The sequence below is a fragment of the Varanus komodoensis genome, unplaced genomic scaffold, assembly GCF_004798865.1.
Source record: "Varanus komodoensis strain SLA01 unplaced genomic scaffold, ASM479886v1 scaffold8, whole genome shotgun sequence".
In the NCBI taxonomy this organism is placed as follows: domain Eukaryota; kingdom Metazoa; phylum Chordata; class Lepidosauria; order Squamata; family Varanidae; genus Varanus; species Varanus komodoensis.
The window spans coordinates 12,206,192-12,227,839 of NW_025336481.1; the positions used below are offsets into that span (position 1 = coordinate 12,206,192).

Sequence of the window (21,648 nt, forward strand, 5' to 3'; positions counted from 1 at the left end):
GGCTCGGAAGTTCAGAATATCTAAGTAAGGAGAAGCAGGTGATAAAAGCAGCAGCAAACATCCCCAGTGCCAGCACCTTGCCTGGGACGGGTATGCCAGGACCCCACCACCCAGGGGGCTCCTGGTGACCACAGCATCCTTCTTGTGCTCAGAGACATTGCTTAGGCAGGAAGTGTCCAACTGGGCATTTATAGGGATAACTACGTTTTTGGCACACTGTTTCCCCCATTTTGGGTTCTTTTCCATGGCATAAATGGGTATTCCTTTCCCTTAGTACTACCCCTCTCCCCACATCCCTGTTAACAGTGTGCTAACTAGCTACATGCAGCTTCTCCTTGTCAGAGTCCCTGTATGTTCTCTGTCTACCTCCCTGTTCCCTTAGCAGCTGAAACATACATGGAATTTGGCCGGACAAATTCACACCTATCAGACATCCACAAGTGTGCATTTGAGGAATACTGACCCCGCCACCCCCTGTAATTTCTTTAAAAGCTATGAACACATTTGCACAATTGTGATCTATTAAATCTAAGCGGGGGAGGGGGGTACATCTGTAAGCACGCATAGGATCAAGCATCCCAACTATAAACTTCATTACCACTGGACACAAAACATCCTATGTATAAAAGCTTATTTTATTATTTTGGAGTCGAACATGAACCTTTCATACAGCACCGAATCGCAAGATATACAAGAACCCTACAAAATACCACTGACTTCTGCATCAATGGCACAGATGGCAAGATGGAGTCAGTCTTTCAAATTTTTTGATTCTAAAAAGCCATTTCCAGCTTTGCTCAGCTGTTGCTGTGAGAAAACAAAAGCCTACAAAGCCTAGATTTGTAGTACTCGAATCATTTGCAAAAATATCCAGATGTTCTGAATTACGGAGAGTGGGATCACCTGAAACTCTTTGGGGGCATGTTAAGAGGGGCAAGCATATGACATGCCCCAACCTCCCAATAGTATGTTGACGATGCTAATTTTATGGAAACGCTGCCTACAAAGATGGTAAATTATAAAGAAACATGGCAGGTATTAGTTCATTATGCCTCTCCTCATGTCACTAGCCGTGCAATTCCCATTTTCCTCGAGAGAATTCCATCAGACAGGGAAGGAAGGGAGGGAGGGGGAAAATGTACCAGGAATCAGTAGCAATATTACATGAGAATTGCAGCTACCCTGCAATAGCTTCCTTGCCATTTGAGTGAATGGAGTGGATATGGAGAACTATTTATTGAACTTCTGTAACCTATCAAGTGATATCCGATAAGCCTGAGACCTGCTTCTTCAGATCAGCCTTTAGAAGGAACAGCTCTGGGCAAAACTCTCTGCCTGCCCTTGCATTTTTGTGTTTCCCCACATGGTGTCATTAAAGAGTGTGTTTCATTCACGCTTCCCCTCTCCCCATCACATGCAGTGTCACTAAAATGCCAGTCAAAGCTGCTTTATTCTCTGCTCCAGCGCAAGAAGCTCCCTTTCCATCTCATAGGGGAGGTCGGCGTTCACTTGCTCTTCGAAATACTTCTTGATCTCTTTCACCTCCTTTTCCCAGAAATCTTTGGGAACGTCACACAGTTCCTCTATATCGACCCCTTCCAGGCCTTTCAGGTTCAAGCCCAGGTGACTGGGGACGTAGCCAATGGCTGTTAGTCGTGCGGAGTCCTCTCCCTCGATGCGGTTGAACATCCATTCCAGCACGCGGCAGTTCTCGCCAAAGCCGGGCCAGAGGAATCTTCCCTGCGCATCTTTCCGGAACCAGTTGACATGGAAGATCTTTGGCAGCTTCGCCGCAGGTCGATGGGCCATGCTGAGCCAGTGGGAGAGATAGTGGCCGAAGTTGTAGCCGAAGAACGGTCTCATGGCAAAGGGGTCGTGCATGATTATCTTGCCTGCAGAACGAATATAATGACAACAGCATAAGATAGTCACCGACACCAAGAGCATACGGACAGTGCCATGTCAGAGGATGAGGTCTAAATATCTGCTCTTGATGCCAGGTTCCACAGCGGTCAAGTTACAAGTAGAAATATTACAGAGAAACCACTTTAATGATGCTTTAGTCCACTCTGGTAAGCAGCATAAACATCTAGTAAGTAAGTAAATAAATAAATACCTATGGAATCTCCCTCCACGAATGTATTCTGTTCTACCTCTTGTTATGCCAACAGCAGCATTTACTTCTACATACTGTTCCTCTTCTGTTAGGACATCTCCTCACAGGGCCCTGCGGGATGCTTTCCGCCTGTCAGCCTTTCGATTATTCTACAGCCGTGCTCCCGGGTGTTGCTTAAAAGCTAGTCCTGATGTCTACATGCCAGCTTCAGGTCACAGGCTGCACACCTGTGCCCGTGCGGTGGCACTCCTGTCCTGCTCGTGGGATCCTATGGGAAATGTAAGGAACAACTCTTGCCCTTCTTTGCTGAGCTTGCTGCACTGCTGAGGACTGAATGAGGAGTAAAATATGTTGCATGGCTTGGCTTGGTTCTGCATTGCTCCTTTTCTTTAACCAGTAGCTACCACACACACGTGTGCGTACACACGCACGCACTTCAGGCTGGATCAGGAACATGGCAGGGGGAGGTTAATGCTTTGCCCCCACCAGGGTCTTGCCAGGAATGGGCAGTCCTGTGCCCCCGGTTCACAAGGGGAGGAAAGCCATGGGCAAAGGCCTAAGGTGGCCCCAAGTCTGTTGTTAAAGGGGTGCAGTGGCCTCAGTTGAAACTAATAAGAAGGAAAGGTAGCTAAGCAAATGCTTAGCTTTCAGTGCTTTCACTGGGTCTTGATCATCCTTAGCTTATTCAGGACTGTGCCAACACTCTGGGTGTCTAAGCTCCAAGAGGCTGCACTTAAACCACAAGCAGTTCTGGGGGCCCTGCATCCTGCTTCCCCCTCCCCGCCCCCGTGCTGTCTCAGTGCTTGTCCAAGCCTGCTTTCAGAGGGGCTCCTCACCCACTGCAGCCTTTCTTTTCAGCTTTCCTGGAGCTGGCCATGGTGCTGAATGCCATGGAAGAGGCGCCCCACTGACACAGGTGTTGCCAGCCTCTGCCACATGCTGGCAGCTCGCATAAGCCAACCAGAGCAAAGGTCCACGTGTTTCGCCAGGTACTCCCCGCATGAACTGGATGCAGCATGCTCAGGAGTGCGCCCCACATCATTAGTGGGGGTGACAAAGTTCGAGGCGGATTCTAGGATTGTCAAATGATCAGAGCTAGAAAGATTTAGCAAAAGAGAGCAATGTGTTCAACACGAACAGGCCCGAGGTTAGCATAAATGTTCTGAGTGGGGAAAAGACTCAAGACGGATAGGAAAATTTCAAGAGTTTTGAAGGTGGTGTGATGCATAAATTATTGCCTCCTGGGGTACATGCTCATTTCGTTTGACCTACTCTTCCCGGTTAATTGAAGCTTTACAAAGGCCTGCAAAAATCCCTTGAACAGAAGCTAATGCAGAGCATGTAGCTGAAGGCTAGCTTTTTAAGCTACAATCCTGTGCATGTTTAGATGGGAGAACGTCTTACAACTCCCAGCCTCTTGGAAGGTGTAGGATTTTTTTCTGGTCCCAACATATATAAGATCGTGTCCTTATTTACTCTCATGTAAAGACGCATGGCCCTGATTTGAATTAGCGCCACCACACACCACTGCACCTGTCCTGACCACCACCAGTATTTTCCCCATGGGCTTCAGAAAAAAAGTTTCTAATGACCAACACCCCCAACAGTCCCCACTGGCACAAAGCCCTGCTGATCATTCAAGAGCCCACTTGATGTAACAGAGGTCTGCCTGGGAGTCAGGAGGCGCAGGATCTAGTCTTCACATGGCCATGAAGCTCCCTGGGTAACCTTGGGCAGTCACTCACTCCCTCACAGGGTTGTTGTGAGAGGACAGGACTGAGATTTGGGAGGAGCAGGTTCTAGTCCCCACTCAACTGTGAAGCTCACTGGGTGACTCTGGGCCAGTCACAGGTTCTCAGCATAACTTCAGCCTAACCTTCCTCACAGGGTTGTTGTGAAGATAAAAATGGAGGGGAAGAGTATGTAAGCCACTTTGGATTCCTTCCAAGAGGAAAAGGAGTGGGATATAAATATATTAAATAAATGAATGCCAATTAATAAGACTAGTTACAATAGCTGCTTCTCCCTCCAAATTCCTCCTTTGCATATGAGGTGACAAAGGTCCAGTTGCTACTGTGTCAATCTGAGTTAATGAACTGGGGCCCTTTCTAGTCCTCTGGATTATGCGGCTTTTCACAAGCCATATTTACTTGCTACTGTAATTGCTATAGTGCCGAAAGAAAGAAAGAAAGAAAGAAAGAAAGAAAGAAAGAAAGAAAGAAAGATAGATTCTGCGACTCTCAGCAATTTCCAGCTGAAAATAATGAGCTGGGCTGTTCTAATGAAAAAGTATCATCTTGGTTCGACTTACCTTTATGCTCAGCAGCCGCTGTTGCTTCTGATCTCATGGCTGCGCCTATGAATACACCATGCTGCCAGTTAAGGGCCTCATAGACTAGCGGCACACCTGGAGGAGACAGCCGTAACACTGAAAGGTTGATGCCATGCTGCACGGAATTGAATGTTCAGCTTAAAACACTGCAGCAGCGGATGAATAAGCAGCATTCCTAAACACAGACTTATGGCATCCCCTTCCTTCTTGTAGTTTATCTAATCTACTCGCAGACTGTAAACTGTTCAATAAAGAGGTTACCCTATCTTAAGGCAGAAGGAGCAAGGGAAGATTTACATTAGTAATGCTAACAGACTCTTTAAAGCTGCAGCTGAGCAGGAACCAGAAGGAAAAGAGGGTCCAATGGATGACACTGGCAAGTCCATGCCACTTCCGTTGCTCCCAGATGGCTGGAAAGGGCAGTGGCTGCATTCACATATAATGCTAATCTACTGTTTATGTCAATCATGGTTCTTTGTGTTGGCCATTAATTGGCTTTCAGATTAGCATGCTGTGTGTTCCTTTTTACTGGCTTATTTTTCATCTGCCCATTTCGCCAGCCTTCAGAGTAGTTTCAGGCTGCTTCAACTGGATGACTGTTTCAGGGTGGGCAGCATTGTAAACAAGCCGGCAATAAGCCATGGACTTGGGTTCAGACATCACAATAAGCCATGTCTTATGCAAGCCAAATACCACGTCCTAACAAGAAACCATGGCTGTCCGGTTTCTTTTTGAATGTCTCCAGTGTGGGAGAGCCCACCACCTCTCTAGGCAACTGGTTCCACTGTCGTATTACTTGGACAGTGGGGAAACTTTTCCTGATATCTAGTCTGAATCTGGGTTGTCACAACTGATTGTTCTGTGTCCCACACTCTAGTATGATCTTGTTGATCCTCTTGGTGACAGTCTTTGAGGTACTTACAAAGCGATATCACATCCCCCTTCAGTCTTTTCTTCTCAAGGCTGAACATGCTCAGTTCTCTCAGTGTCTCCTCATATGGCAATATTTCCAAACTCTGGATTATTTTTGTTGCCCTCCTCTGGGCCCTTTCTAGTTTTTCTGCATCTTTCTTAAATCTTGGTGCCCAGAACTGGACACAGTATTCTAGGTGATATTTTATTTCCAAGCTGATTCCCATCACTTCAAATATAAGAGTTCATTTTCCAGGGGAAAATTAAAATGTACAAACCATTTTTTGGTCTGATAGTTTCTTTTTCCAGGATTACATCAAAGGAGATAGTTGTGTTTTCTAACAGAGCAAATGAGTACAGAAGCCCTAAATCTCATACCCTGAACTGAGTTTTGCTTGCTAGGTACAGATTTCACTCTTCAAAATGTCTTACCTTCAGGTCTCCGTCCTCCAAATATTATCCCCTCAATTGGAACTCCTTCCGGAGAGTCCCACGCAGGATCAAGGATGGGGCATTGAGTGGCAGGAGTACAGAACCGGGAATTGGGGTGAGCACAAGGTTCTCCTGTGCAAATATAACATCAGATATGAATTGCACCATTGCACAATTCACCAACGCCAAAACGAGGATAAAGAGAAGAGAGACAGTGGGCATTCACTGCCTGTATTCATACCTGTCTTGCTAGTCCATTCCTTGTTTTTCCATGACATGAGCGTCACTCCAGGTTCAAGTTGCTTATCAATACCTTCCCAATATATGCCTCCATCACTGGTTTGTCCTACATTGGTGAAGATGGTATTCTTCTGTATGGTCCTCATAGCATTGGGGTTTGTTTTCAGCGATGTTCCGGGAGCAACCCCAAAAAAGCCATTCTCCGGATTGATCGCTCTTAAGTACCCTGGGAGATGGCAGAAGTGATGTGAGTCTCAGATATCACATTGGATGCAGACTCAGGATCAATCAATTGCACTGCTGAACATAGAACTCCCTGGCCTTCCTCCCTATGGCAGCCCTGTCCCCCCGCCCCTCAGCAAATGCTACCGATTGAGTTAGGAGACCCTGATGAAGAATAATTTGTAATGTGGAGGTGGGGTGAGGAAGCAGAAAATCCCCCCAAATAGGCAGAGGGACCTTCTGTGACCACAGTCCTTCCTTTTAAGGAAGGTCCCTTCTCTTGTAAAATCAGATCTTGAATCCAGCCCATCCTCTGTGTCCTGGACGGAATGTATAAGTGGTCCTCTATTGCAGTGTCTTCACCCCTGCTTCCACACACACAGCAACAGACTGTTTAAAATGCATTTTTCCACACCCCTCATATAGTATCCCTTTAGCCCACTCTTTCACCCATAAGTAGTTTTTGCACCCCTAACTCCAAGGTGCTAATAGCTCCCATTCAGTTAAAATCACACATGCTTTAATAAATATGCAGAAGTCTTTCATTACTTCAGTGGCTGAATATGCCATGTGCTCATGAGGTGTGCTGTGCCCCCTGTAACGGCTTCAGGAAAAACATGTCCTTTACCTGGGGGTTTTCTCCTCGGGTTTGTATTTCTCTACCTCTCTATATTCTACTAATCAACCACAAGATGGCGTTGTGGTAAAGCTGCGATGTAGTGGACTCGTGACTTTTCATAAGGCTTTTGCTCCAGTTTGGAATTTAATAGCTGACTTTCCTGTCTCTAAAAAGTCTGCAAAAATGACTGGAGAACACAGAAGTGCCCCGGGAGATTAATGTTGTCATGAAAAGGCTCCACACACTTCACAGAGGCATAAAAGATGCTTCATGTAGAGAAGTTTTAACCAGCTGCACACACCTGTGCATGCAAGTGAAGATATTCTCCCATCCGCTAAGCTCCAAGTGTGACCAGACTTTCTTTCATTTCCTTTGCTCCCCTTCTCTCTCCAGAGAAATTTACAAAATTTCAAGAAAGCCTTGTCATTTTCCCCTAAAATTAAAGTATTACTTTGTGGGTGGAAATACACAGAGAACAAAAGGGCATCTGCTTGGAGCAGCAGTAGAAAAGGTGGCAGGTAAAAATGAGAAGATGGGTAAACTGGTGGGTGACGTTTCCAAAGCCAGGGTGAAAACTGACAAGGTTTTCCCCGACTTCATTCTGTTCACCAGTCCTGAATCTGTTTGGATGCAGAATGGTTCAGAAATACCAGGAATAAAATGATTTAATCACGTCAATTCCACCTGAAACCAGTATAGAATCTCTGCTCCCCACATTTCGTTGGTGGGTTTTTAAATGCAAGAACACTCCATTCCCAAATGTTTACCAGTCTGTGGAAAAAGTGATGGATGCAAGCCTAAAATTGCACTTCAGTTAGCATCTAGTCATATCAAAGGCAGGTGCCAGAAAAAGTATGGGGAGAGTAAAATGCAGCCATAAACCTGCCTTCTTGCATGGCCATCACCCAGTCTGAAAAGCTTATAGAATAGGATTTTAAACTCATGCTCCACCAAAGTGGGAGAGAGAATTGGAAAACTCAATTTAAAGAGCATGCATGACGTCTGCCTTAGAAACAAAGAGGAACAAGCTGCAATGCTACCAGGCTTTAGCAGCAAGAGAACCTTCTCCCATAGAGCACTAACAGCAAGGAATTTCAGTTTATTTTGGATCCAGGGAAGTCATCTTGAGCTGAGGAACCAGGTATGTGATTGTTCTAAAAAGGCTCCAAATTATGATAAATCCATGTTTGTTAATTCACTTTTGGAAGTTTGGCAAGGTTGCATGAACAAGTTCATGAAATCAAAAACTGCAAAAATTACAGGAATGACCCACAATAGTGAAGCCAGATTGACTTCAACAGCAACTAATTAAGGGAACTGCCCAGAACTTGCCAATTGTCTCCATCGCTCGCAGTTTCGTATTGGCTAAACTGCTGACTTAGTCTCGCAAACATTCAATAGCTCTGGAACACCAACATCCCTGGCTAAATTCCCAGCTGAATGCTAAAGAGGTTACCTTGATCATCAAATTTCATCCAAGCGATATCATCTCCAACACACTCAATTTTCCAGCCTGGGAGAGTTGGCTTCATCATGGCCAAATTGGTTTTTCCACATGCACTAGGGAAAGCTGCAGCAAAGTACTTCTTTTTGCCTTCTGGATTGGTGATTCCCAAGATCTGTCAAAAAACAAAAACAAAAACCCCCACATTTTCTCTCCTCCTTGCTTATAGCTTATAGCGAGTCACAAAGATGCAAATATGACAGACAAGGACTGGCTGAAATGTTGACCCCAGTCAAAGTTAGCATGGTTTTGCAAATGTGCATTTGTAACCCTGGGGAGGAAGGGAGATGATCAGAAGTAGAGGAGGAGGAGGTAGGAAGAGGTTAAGCGCCATCCTCTGCTGCTTTTCCAGTTCTCCCTATCCCCTCCTGAAGCTCCCTCTTACACTGGGTGGGGAGGGGGAGTTGGCTGGGTTGTGTGTGTGCCTGAGTGTGTGTGATGCCTTGTAGCATCCTAAGCTAAAGGCCAATAAACTATTTTACAGGACTGCATTTTCAACCACTCTAAAAAATCCAGTGTGAGCATTCCCTCGGCATTAAATGGACTACGACTTAAATAATGCATTTATTAGTACTGCTCCTACCAGCATGTGCTCGGCAAGCCAGCCCTCTTCTTTGGCAATCCTGCTGGCAATCCTGAGAGCAAAGCACTTTTTCCCCAGGAGGGAGTTCCCTCCGTAACCGCTTCCGAATGAAATTATCTCTCTGTGATCAGGAATATGAGCAATCAGAGTCAGATCTGGGTTACACGGCCAGTTATTTACCAGAGGCTCTACAAAACACAAAGCACAACTCATTATCTTTTGCAATGGTGACCTGGAAAAAAGTACAGCTTACGCACACACACTGAACCAGGACACATGCAGACCTGCAGTCTGCGCATCGAATGTGCAACCAGCACCAGACCCTTTGAAAGCATGCAGCTCCCCACGTATTCTCTGTGATGGAGACCAGAGCAGCAGAGTCAAGCCAGGTCTTGCAGGGATGCAAGACTGGCATATCCCCACCCTTCTGAGAATTCCTTGTTTTCTCTAACTCTAGTTCCAGTCCTCACAATCACAGTAGGGAAATGAATTTTCCAAGCAATTTCCTGCTAAAATGCCACATATGTGGGGATGAATTGGTCTTCAATGGGCAATTAAGGCCCATCAATGTTACAAAATTCCTCTTACTGGACAGATTAAAGCTGCTAGAACAGGTTTGTTTATACAGAGCCACAGGGCTACCTGCATTTTTGGTTTTTCCTTGGGGGCTGTCTATGGGGATTGCTTGCACTTCAGAATTTATAACTGTACCACTGGACACAGACTGCACATAATTTGCCCAAGCAGCTGGCACAAGTCAAATGAGAGGGCATAAAACTAGCCATAAATACTCCAAAGTAAACTTTGCAGCATCTTTAATTAGCTCTTTCTGGACTGTTGCCTTTTATGACAAAAACAGCCCAGACTAACATAAGAAGAACCTGCTGGATTAGACCAAGGGTGCATCTAGTCCAGTATTCTGGTCTCACAGAAGCCTACCAGCTGCCCACAGGATGCCATGCGTGGGACATGAATGCAAGAACTGCCAGTCCAAATTTTCCAGCATCTGGTGTGCCTCGGCACAGTGGCACAGGAGTGGCAGTGTGTGGCACACCTCGGCACAGGAGGTTGCAAACAGCCCCCAGGACTAGCAGCCATTGATCGACTTCGCCTTCATGAAGTTTAACTGTACATTGCATGAAGAAATCCTTTGTCTTATCTGTCCTGCATCTCCCACCCATCAGCTGCATGGGATGAACGCACCAGGTTCTGGTACTCAGGGGGAGAGAGAGAGATTCCTCCCCACTTTCTTCACAACCACACATACTTCTCCCCTTACTCTTCACACATTTTCATGTCTCCCCTGACCTGCCTTTTTTCCATGCCAAATAAAGCTAACACTTCCTATTCAGACAGACACCTGACACAACCCTATGCAGGTTTAGAGAGAAAACAGTCTGAAAATTTCCAGCAGGCTGCATCTGGCATAAAAAGGGTTGTTTACTATCCAAACATGCATTGTCCAAACATCAAAGACAGATACTTTTGCTCAAGAGTTGCTTACTTTTTAATGGCAAAGGGCACCCGACAGAATGGAGACATTTCACAAATTCCCCATTGCCAAGAGCTTCTAGGACAGACGTTCCCATGCGAGTCATAATTCTCATGCTGACCACCACATAAGGAGAATCTGTCAGCTGTATCCCAAACTTGGATAACGGAGAACCAATTGGCCCCATGCTGAATGGGATGACATACATGGTGCACCCTGCAAAAGACAAGCAGTGGTTTGGACACAACAACAACACTACAAATGCACAACAAGATTCAACATTCTAAAAAAAAAGATAAAAAAGAAAAACAAACTCCCTCTCCTGGTACTTTAGCAGGTCTTTAAAAAAAAAAAATGAACCAAAGGTAAATCATTTAAAACTTGATTGACAACTGCCAGAAAGCAGCATATTTAGTAGAATTAAACTATTGTTCTGCTGCTATGTTATTGCTGATTTTTTTGTCCATTGTTATTTTATGCTGTCTCTTCTGCTGCTATGTTTGGATGTTTGCCAGTGATTTTGTTTTATGAAATATTGTGATTTCATATTGATACGATAGAAGCTGGTCTCTGAGGGCTTGGCCTTTCTTCAAAAAATTTTGGCACATGCAATAATAATGCAATCCTATGCATGGTTAGGGGGGAAAATGCCTTAAGTCCCAGCTTGCCATGGCCAACATGGAACTGTGCCTTAAAACAACATGTCTGAATGTAACTCTTGGCACGATGCACCCTCATTCCTGAAGCACTCGAATGACAGGATTTGCAGGTGGAGCTGTAGGAACCCACAGATGACCTGAGGACCAAAGAAATCAACATCCACACCACCTGAATCAAAGTGCCCTTACTGATCCATGAATAAGAAATAGCAACCTTTCCCTTTCCTTGTTCCTTCTGACACTGAATATACTTTCTTATCTGCCTACCTTCCATGCAGCCGGGGAATCTGATGCTGAAGGCTTTCTCAAAGTCTTCTTCTGACATCCAGCGTCCCAGCTGGCTTACTCCACTTCGGGGGATTGGGATGGTGTCTCGCTGCTCCGGAGAGACAATCACAGTTTTGCTTTCGATTCTTGCCACATCCCTTGGGTCTGTGCAAGCCAGCCAGCTGTGGAGACCAGAAAGACATTTCTGCTTCAGCCAAGTTGGTACAAAAAAGAACATAATTCCAAGATTTCTTACCCCAGGACTTTCTAGCAACATAGAGTGCTAGGTCATGAAAAGAATATTAGTTACATGGCAAGCATACCATTTGCTCCTGGTGAAGTCTTGCTGAGCTAAATGGTTTTACTCCCAAGTAAGGAGTTTGAGGAGCAGAGAGCATTTCCGACGAGGCATTTGGCATTTGAACAGCAACATTTTCCCTCCAATATCCATGTGCTGCATTTACGCATCTGCATGACTGCATGTGAGAAGAGTCTTGACATTTTCAAACAACAACATTTTTTGGATCTAATGGATTATCTAAGCACTGTTCCATGCTGTTTGCTAAGGGGCCAGAAGGTCCAGAGACACCAAGTCTGGGTTTCCTTTCCACTAGCGAGTATTGGAGACTCATGACATTTTATAATATATAATTATATAATATTTATTTATTTAAAACTTTTCTAGACCGTTCCATTACTGAAGTCCCGGGATGGCTTAACAATACAAAATGTAAAAATAAAACACAGTGTCCTAAAAATTCAACTAACAATAAAACCCCAATTAAAACAGTCAGGTCTTAAAACATTGGGAAAATAAAAAAGGGTTTGGGATGGTGCCAAAAAGAATAATTATATAAAGTTATATAGAGTTATATAAATATAAAGTTATAATATAAAAAGTTTAAGAGAAGACATCAGATCAACATATCAAATCCTCAAAGATAGAAGGGGTGAAGTTAGGGGCCAGCCCGCTAAGTCTTGAACCACAAATCTTTCACTTGCAGCCCAAGATCTTTCACTTGGGGTCCCACAACTGTAGGAGGCAACCTGTCCCACTGTTCTGCTGTATGTATATGGGCCCTACAGGAAATAAATGGAGGCAGCCTGAAAAATCTCTGTTGCACCGGATCCCCCTGGACCAGCTGGCCTTTTTCCTACAGGTGCCTCCCTCTTGCTGCAGCCCTTTGATCTTTTAGCCAGAGCTATTTTTCTGCAGTCAAATGCCCTCCTGTCACATCCATGTTTCCCATTTTACAAATAGGAGCATCTCCAGAGACAGGGTCCTTCAAACGTATCCAAACCACCCATCCACAAGCACACACACGCACGCACCTACACACACAGTCTGTCAATTAGCGTGCACACATGTAAACTCTAAAGCATTTAGATAGCTGCTTGCCAGGAAGGGGGGCTGATACCCCAGCAAAGCCTCAGTCCCCTTCTCACCACCCACTGAAATGCCCCCCCCCCCCGCTCCAAGTGCTGGCTCTGAAGTCATATTTGCGACTTCAGAGCTGCAGCCTGCGCAGAAAGATGGCACTGGGGACAAGGGGGAGAAATGACTGAATCCAGGACTCCAGCACCAACCTCAGCGTGTCTTTGCAAAGTCAGAGCTGGGACTCTGCATTTTCCTGTGGCAAGCTAGATGGCTCATGCCCTAACTGGCAGAGAATGATAATGAAGAATGTCTGAACTGTTTGCCACTTTTTTATTGACAAAGGCTTTGATTTGTATGCTGAAAAAGACACACAGACATTTTTACATGATTTTCTTCCCATGAAGACATGCGATAATGGGAAAATCTTAACAGTTCTGCCTGTAATTCAGACACAGGACATCTATAAAAAATTGGATGCTCTACACAGGAATAACATGGAAAGGCAAAAGTGAAAACATTTTTCTTTCCTATAATAAAAAAAACAGCTGGAGCGTTAAACTGATGACTTTAACACAGCCTTGACTTAAAGCTAATTGAAAGTTCAACACAATGTCTACCAAGTATCACCCATTCATATTACATTAGCACGCAAGTCCCCATCACTTACCAGTTCTCATACTTCCCCAGCTTCTTAAGCATGCTCTGTTCTACCATCAGATTCAACAGTTTCTTGTTCTCGTCTTCCGAACCATCACAAATGTGGATGCTGTCAGGCTGACACAGCTTAGCACTACTTTTAATGAAGTCCTTCACATCTGGGGCGAGACACTCCAGGTCCCCTTGCACAACCTTTGCGGTGATGCCCACCTGTGCCTGCAGCTGGGGTGGCATGGCCTATTGCCTGCAGGTGCGGAGGGGGAAGAAGATCTTTTATTCATTATCGCATTCATATCCCGCCTTTTCTCCCTCTTGCAATGCTTACATGGTCCTCCTCTGTCTTTCCTCTTTATCTTTGTGAGAATCCTGTGCTTTAGTTTAGGCAGAGAGCCTGTGACTGGCCCAAACTCACCCAGGGAGCTTCATGGCCAAGAGGGGACTAGAACTCGAATGTCTGAGCCCCAGCCCAACACTCTGACCACTGTGCTAGGGGTTGGATACATCGCCAGCGGTATGAACTGCAAGCTGGGGCTCGGGGAAGATCACCTGTTACATCTTACAATGGAGTTGAAAAGCTTGCTTGAACACACTTTCAGTGACACAAATTCGGTTCACACAGTACCAATAGGAAAGCCGCAAGCAGGACATGAGTGCAAAAACACACTCCCACCCATGTTCCCCAGCAACTTCTTTAAATCTGGCCCGATACTGGCTGATGAACTTAGCCATGAGGACTAGCAGCCGTTAATAGCCTTCTCCTCTGTGAATTTGTCCAGTGGAGTCACACCACTGGTCCATTCCGCTCAGCATTGTCCACCCCAATTGGCGAGGGTCCCTTCTGGAAATGTCAGGAATTGATGTGGGGACCTCTTGCATGCAAAGCGCACACCTGACCACTGGGCTCCTACGTGGTGGGCATGTCGTGAGCAGAGCCAGCTGGAGCCGGGGGTCAGACTAGATAGCCCGGGAGACCCCTTCTGACTCGCTCTGTTTCTCCAGCCCTTCCTCACTGGATAAGAAAAGCACATCATTTTATTTATTTATTTATTTATTTATTTATTTATTTATTAAAACATTTCTATGCCGCCCCTTGCCAAGGCCTCGGGGCGGCTTACAACATCAAATACAAAATACATTAAAACAATAACAATTAAAATATATACAGTAAAATAAAATTTCAGATTAATACATCACCCCATAGAACTGATCATCACACTACCTTTTGTCGAGACGGAGACATGCACACACATTATCTACTTACTTTCCTGAGGCAGGCTGTGTATTTGGAAAGGACTGCTCTGATGCTCTCAGGCAGGGAGGCGCTGCTTAGGACCTCTGCGTTTCCAATAAGCATCTTCTTTCCTTAAATACTCTTCCCTGTTTACAGTCCATCCCACTAGCCAGGGCAAAGGGGGCTTGTCTCTTACATCACCCCACGAAAACGGATACACAGGCTCCCTGCCAGGGAAAGATGATCTCCCCAGAAACAGCGAATGACAGCAGACCCAAGCAGCTTATCATTTAACTGGCTCGATTAATGAGTGCTTGAAACACGGGCTCGTCAACCCTCACCACCCTGCTGTTTTCAAGCCACGTTTACGAAACATGTTCTCTGGGCTCACCTTTGGCCTAATTGCAGGCACTGATGCAAAGTGTGTGTGCAGCTCGGTCCAAGCTGCACACACCCCCGGAAGGTTGCAACAGCTGAGACTTTGGGACCAGTTCGGTGTGCGACAAGCGGAACAGCAGGTCTTGTAGCCACAGTGATGGCTTGCGGGCTGTAAACCAAAGGCTCGCCCCTGGTGTGTTACTTGCTTTGGAAATATCCCTTGGCACAGAAAAGAGCAGGCCTGAATAGCCATTTGAGGAGGAGGACTCTCAAACAGCATTTGCATTCAGGGCACACAGGTCGGTTCCCATATTCCATGTGAATGGGAAAGTTTGAATTTGGCTTGGAGAGTGAGGTTTGGAAGCCTATTGCTGAAATGCTTTGGTTCTCCATATTCTTGTTTCCCTTTTGCTAGGACTCCCCCCCCCCCCACACACACACACCCTCTCTCTTTGTCTGAGAGGGGAGAGAGAACCAAGGCATTGAAATTGGTCTTGAGTCTTGGGTGGATTCCAGATCATAGGCATGGATGCAAGCCCACAACTCTCTTTTACAATTGCCAAGAAGGAGGGAATCCATTACCAAAAGAGGACACAAAAGGATGCCACACTGTATAACATTTATATATGCCAATTTATAGAGAAAGATGCAAATTTAGAATAACTATAATTTAAACTGACTGGTTTTATGTGGAATGATAACCCATTGTGGGTGACAAACCAGGGTCAATTGTCATTTCAAGCAAACAGGGACTGAACCTGCAAAGTGGTTTGTTCATGGGTAACAAGCCATTTCACCAACCCGTGGTTGTTGGACGCATGGTGGGTTGGCATGTCATCCAAATTCAGGCAACCAACCCCACTGTGGGTCGTGGGAAGCAGCGAGCGAGGTGCTCTGCCAAAGCAGCAAAGTCCCCTTGCCACTCTTTCTGAGCTTGCCTGGACCACCACCGATGCCGGTCAATACCCAATATCAGCTTGCTGTCACTCCATGGTCTGATCCCAGTTGAGCTCACCATGCCTTTCCCCACTTTTTCATCTCCCCAGTTTTTCAGAGATCATGAAAAGCAGTCTCTGATTTGAGAACAAGTGACAAAGTACTGGAGTAGCAACTTGGAGGGGCTGTTGCTGATTCACCGACCCCTTTTAATTATTTTTAGAGCATTAGCAATTTACACAACTTTTAAAAACCTGTTTTATTATTTTCTCTGGATTGTACGAGTCCAAACTGGCAAACCTTGCATGTGCAATGCCCTGGGAGCATAGGACTCTGAAAGTATAGGAGGTACCCACCATGGGCATTGATCCAGAGAGGCTACAACAGTCTCTCCTTGACAGCTGTCAAGAGCTGATCTGTCAAGAGCTGAAAGTCACCTTTGCTCCTGCAAAGAGGATGGCCACAGGATCACCTCCTTACAGCAATTTCCTTTAAGAGGTTCCATTGTGATCTAACTCTGGTTTGGTTCCACCCTTTACAGAAATTCTAGTGCTTGGGGAAATAGAAAAGGGGAAGTCACCCCCTTTTACTGAAGCATGGAAGTTTGATAGCTAGCTGTCAAAACTCTGGTTCCTTTTAGAAAGGGTCCATTCCCACCCACCCTGGGGCAAGGACATAAGCAGGTGATTAGTCTGTCTAGCACAGGGGTCTCAAACTCGCGGCCCGTGGGCCAATGGCCAGGATGGGCGGGGCACGGGGGCAGGGCCCTGCGGCCTTCAATGCGCCGGTGGCGCCCGGGCTGCCACGGGATGAGCGGCCCACCACCACCGCGGGGGTGGAATCCTTGATGCGGCCCAGCCTCACCCAGACTCTACTTCCAGAGGCCCCCAGGTCGGTTGAGTTTGAGACCCCTGGTCTAGCACAATACTGTCTCTGCTGACTGGCAGCAGATCTCCAGGGTTTTAGACAGGAGAATTTCCAGCTTCACTTGGAAATACCAGGGGTTGTGCTTGGGGCTTTTTATATGCAAACCACGAACTGTGCCATTTCTTTGTCCAAAGCATCCTTGGATTGCAGGTTGGAATTTACATGGCAATACTACAAGGTTGGCAACATATATTTTATACCTATTATTGTTTAAAGTATAAAAAGAATTGTAGCCCCATTCATACTACCCAGCAGTTAAAACCATGGACTGTTTTTATCCAGAGATCAGTGGCTTACGTATCTCAAAAGTGTGTTTTTGTCTTCCTCCTAGAGCCTTTTATTATATTTTTAAAGTTAAGGACGAAAATAGTGAAGCAATCTGGCATGTCCTTGATGACACCAAGGCCAAACATACCTGATAAAATGCAAGCCACGTAAAGCAGGAAGGGTAGAAGAAATTGCTGGTTTCTCCAAGAGGTTATTTGCATTGAAAAGAGGTCAAAACAAAGACAAATTTAACACAGAATGTCAGGTTTCCCACACTTTGGGCTTACAAACATAATAAACACATTAGCAGGATGCAAAATAAAGTCCATGCTTGCCCTATGTGGGTAGGAGGCAGAGAATTCGGAATAGCTTTCCCCTTTCCTGTAGAACAGCAGTACCAAACCATTTTAATGCCAGACTGCATGTGATACTGAACTGAAGGATGGAGGCTGCATATATGCGTAAGTGTGTGCACACACATACACATGTCTGCACAAGCACCCCAACCCCTATAAATCTATATGAGGAGCTTTGATGGACAGAGTGGAGGGGAAAGGACAATGATGCTGGTAGCGCAAGGCTCAGCCGCTGTAAGACCTGGAGAAGGAGCTGAGCAGTGATAGACTGCTTTGCGGTGGCGCCCCACCTATGGAACGCGCTCCCCAGACAGGTCCGCCTGGTGCCGTCGTTATTTGTTTTTTGGCGCCAGGCCAAGACCTTTTTATTTGAACGTTATTTTAATTGTTAAATTTATTTATTGATTTTATATCTATGCCGGATGTCTCCAGATTTTTAATGTAATTGTATAGTTATTTATTTGTATTGGAGCCGCCCCGAGGCTTTTGCAAATGGGGCAGCATATAAGTGTTTCAAATAAATAAATAAATAAACAAACAGACTGGGCTAGTTTTCTTGGTGGGGGTTGGGGATCATGAAATCTCTCTCCCCTCAAAAAACGAGTTACTTGTTTGATACTCATGGCTCTGCCATGAGCTAACTAGCACATTCTCGGCTTGCGATGTACTGTTTCAACAAGGAAGACAATGATCGGAGGTGAAAATATATAGTAGGGTAAAAAATTTGGCATGCAGAAACTATTCTGTTTTTCTGATAGAGCCCTGAGAGCCACCCACCAGAACCTCTTGCAAAGCACCTAACACCTAGAATTAAAGGCCAGAATGTCATTTGGAGTAACAGACTTCCACCATCATTCCACACGTCTGGATACCTCAAGCTTTCTTCATTTCAGCAGTATAATTTGGCACAGAGCTGGGTGGGCAGTCATCTTGTTGCTGGCTTTTTAGGTGACTGGGAGTCCGATTTCCTCATCGATTTACTGTAAATCCCATATAAATGTACCAGTAGATCTAGGGCTACCTTTTGCCCTGTAGGGAGGTTAGAATGAGGGTTGGGGTAGTGGTGTAGCAAAGCACATTGGAGACGGCTTAGGCCAGCTTTATACCCTTTCAGGGACATCACATTCCAACCCTGTGGCTCTAGCTTGGACACTATGGGGGGGGCGGGGGGGCGGGGGGCTGTGGCTCATTAGCAAAGCACTTGCTTTTCTTTGCATGCAGCATGTGCCAGATTTGAGGCTTGGCATTTCCTGGCAGGGCAGGAAAAACTCCTGCTGGAAGTCTGGAGAAATGCTACAGAGCAAAACGGGCCAAGGATCTGACTCAGTGCAAGGCAGAATCCCGTATTTTTACAACAGCTTCCAAAGCTTGGGTACTGCTAAAGTTCTGCACTCTTGACAAGGGGTAGCAGTTACGTTTGTCCTTTCGCAGAGCCCGTCTCCCCTTCTAAATCTGATTATACAGAGGGATCGTGTCATTCTGGTCCACTTCTTATAAATCAGACTGTCAAAATCTGCCGAGGGGAGCTGTGGGACCGACATGGCCTTCTGGGTACAATTGTGTGCTACCGACAAGTTGAGGTGTGGTGAGCAGATCAAAAGGAGCAGTTGGGCCAAGGGAAAAACACCATGTTTGCTAAAGGTAAAGAAACAGAATTCCACAGGGTTTGTGAAATGGAACCTCATTTACTTATGGTGCAAAGACCATCTAGGCAGTGTTTAGCTCAGCAAGTACCCTCTGCCTTTTTCCAATGAATGCATTTTTGTAAGCCTATAACCCATTGACTGAAACAGGTTTAGAAAGATTTTAGAAATGTACAGTTTTCTTGGAGCATTTCTTTTCAAATGTGTGAATGCCGTTCACCCCCTTTTTTGTTTCATTTTGCAGAAACAAAGGGAGCATTCTCAAGAAAAGTTATCTGAGAGGCAATAGCTTATTTCAGATTGCTAGACCCAAGGTTGGAGACCACACACCAGCCTTGGAGCTGGGAATTGGAGTTCCACTCCCTCTTCCTAGTGGAAAGAACCACACTGGCTCTCCAAGGTTGGGACAGCAACCTCAGAGAGATGGAAAGGGGGATGTTCTGATGGATTGGGAGGAGACTGGAGTGGCCATGATAGGAGCTCTCTCCAGTGTCCTTCCCTCTCCTCTGAAAGACACCTACTTTCACAAAAGCACAAAAGCACAAGTCAAGCACAAAAGTCAATCTAGAAAAATATGTGGGGACAGACTCAGGAGGCAGACTCAGGAGGCAGACACTGCTCCACCGTGCCTCCTTCTCTACATAGAATACTGTAAAACTCTAAATTTGGGGACTTATGGGAATCTCAATAGCATCACACCTAAAAATGATAGCAATAAATTCTTTTAAAAAGTGAGATATCAGAGTAACCGCAATTTAACATGGGGTGTTTTAAAACACAGATTTTAGCATAGCATTAAAAATAAAGCTAGCAGACACTCAATTTTTAGAAAAAGCTTGGGAAAAGAAAAAGGTCGTCACCTGCTGCCAAAGAGGCAACATAACAGGAAGACCTTTCTAAGGACGGCATTGCGCAGTTTGGAGGCTGCCAAGAAAGGCCTGCTCATGAGAGCTTTGGCTATGGGTGGTACAGAAATGATGATGATGACGACGACAAACAGCAACCCATCAAGTATACGTGTGGACCCTCAGAGCAGGGTCTCAAGATGATGCTCTCCAGTTACCGTGGAAGTTCTTCAGGTGCTCTGGCCCAAGCTGTGATGGACTTCACAGGTTAACACTCACACTTCAGACTGGACCTGAAAATGACCTGGGAGCAACACTGGCCTAATAGGCCTATTACATGATTAAAGAGCCTATTATAAGATACAAGAGCTCATCTAAAGATCAGCCAATTTGGACCAATTATTGGTGGATACCTAATTTTTAGGGATGGGGGTGGAGGATACGGAAGACCTTAAACAGAGGAAGTTTGGGATTCAGCAGCCCTGAGCGTGTGTTGTTCACTCCTTCAAGTGTGTGGACACATTTAAAAATTGGCCTCTTTGGTCTCTTGTGGAATTCCAATATTAATTTCCACCCCCAGTTCCTTCCTGTGCACTTAGGTGAAGGAATAGGCCGAATACCGGGGATTAAAATTTGACAGATGACATCATTGTTAGTATCAGCACAGGAAGAAAAACAGTTTTTCAAATTCAGAAGTATTTTCACTATAAATTTATTCCCAGTTCTAAACTTTTAGAGTATTAATGGATTATATTGCGTTACATTTAACAGCTGAATACAAATCCTTATATATCTGGTGCTCATCTTCTCTGTCTTTCTTTTTTGACACTTGAATGTAACGCTCATCAGCGGCTTCTTGGAAGCTGTCAAATTATTTAAATGAGTGTGAATCTGACATTTTTTTTCCAGATAAGTGCATTCAATAAGCACCTTAAAAGGAAGGTTTTCAAGGTTCCTGCTTTGATGGACACCATTCAAGCTTTTCAAAATAAAGGTTTTGAGCACTTCAATTTAGAAGTTGATTTGCTGAGGCTCAGTAGTGGGGTGGAGGGGAGAAAAATGCAGATGTGCTTCATTACTGAGGAAAGGAAAGGAAAAGAACTGGCAAAGAAAAAAAATAACTTTTAGACTTCATTAGCACAAGAAGGAGCACAACAAAGCCTTGCATGACATTTGAAAGTTGCTGATGGGAGCTAATGACATACTACAGAAAGACTGTTCTCGATTGTTCTTTGTGATTCTAAATGTTCCAGGCATTGTCATGAGAAGGAGGGGAGGGCAAGTATGACACTGCTTGTTTTGTTTCAAAATGATATCATCTTCTATTTGCCTGGACATTAAAAGCCACGTCAGCAGTCCTCCAAATTTTTATTTATCTTAAAATTAATATATTTTATAAACTGATTAGCAAAGCTCTCAAATGAAGTGGACAATTACTAAAAGGGGCTGTTTAGTTTTGGCACCTCAGTTGTAAGTTGACCTTCCTGGCACCTACATTGTGGTCTTTCGGTGCCTGGTGAAGATCTTTTTTACAGCTCTCTAGCGTTTCTGCTTTGTTTTAAAGGTTTTACAGTATTCTGATCCTTGTCCTGCTAGTAGGTTTTCCTTTGACTTTTGATTTATACTGTAGTCTTAAACTTTTATATTACATC

General features: G+C 45.0%; 1 protein-coding gene across 1 annotated transcript; it reads right to left on the reverse strand.

Annotated features, from left to right (window-relative positions):
- Positions 1 to 688: 688 nt before the first annotated feature.
- PCK1 (phosphoenolpyruvate carboxykinase 1) lies at positions 689 to 13,647 on the reverse strand. Its single transcript, XM_044455335.1, has 9 exons — positions 13,424 to 13,647; positions 11,379 to 11,560; positions 10,465 to 10,668; positions 8,961 to 9,148; positions 8,330 to 8,492; positions 6,034 to 6,258; positions 5,793 to 5,924; positions 4,428 to 4,523; positions 689 to 1,892 (listed from the first exon to the last, which is right to left on the reverse strand). The coding sequence occupies exons 1-9, from the start codon at positions 13,645 to 13,647 to the stop codon at positions 1,438 to 1,440; spliced, it is 1,869 nt and encodes a 622-aa protein (XP_044311270.1). The 3' UTR covers positions 689 to 1,437.
- Between the last annotated feature and the right edge of the window lie 8,001 nt (positions 13,648 to 21,648).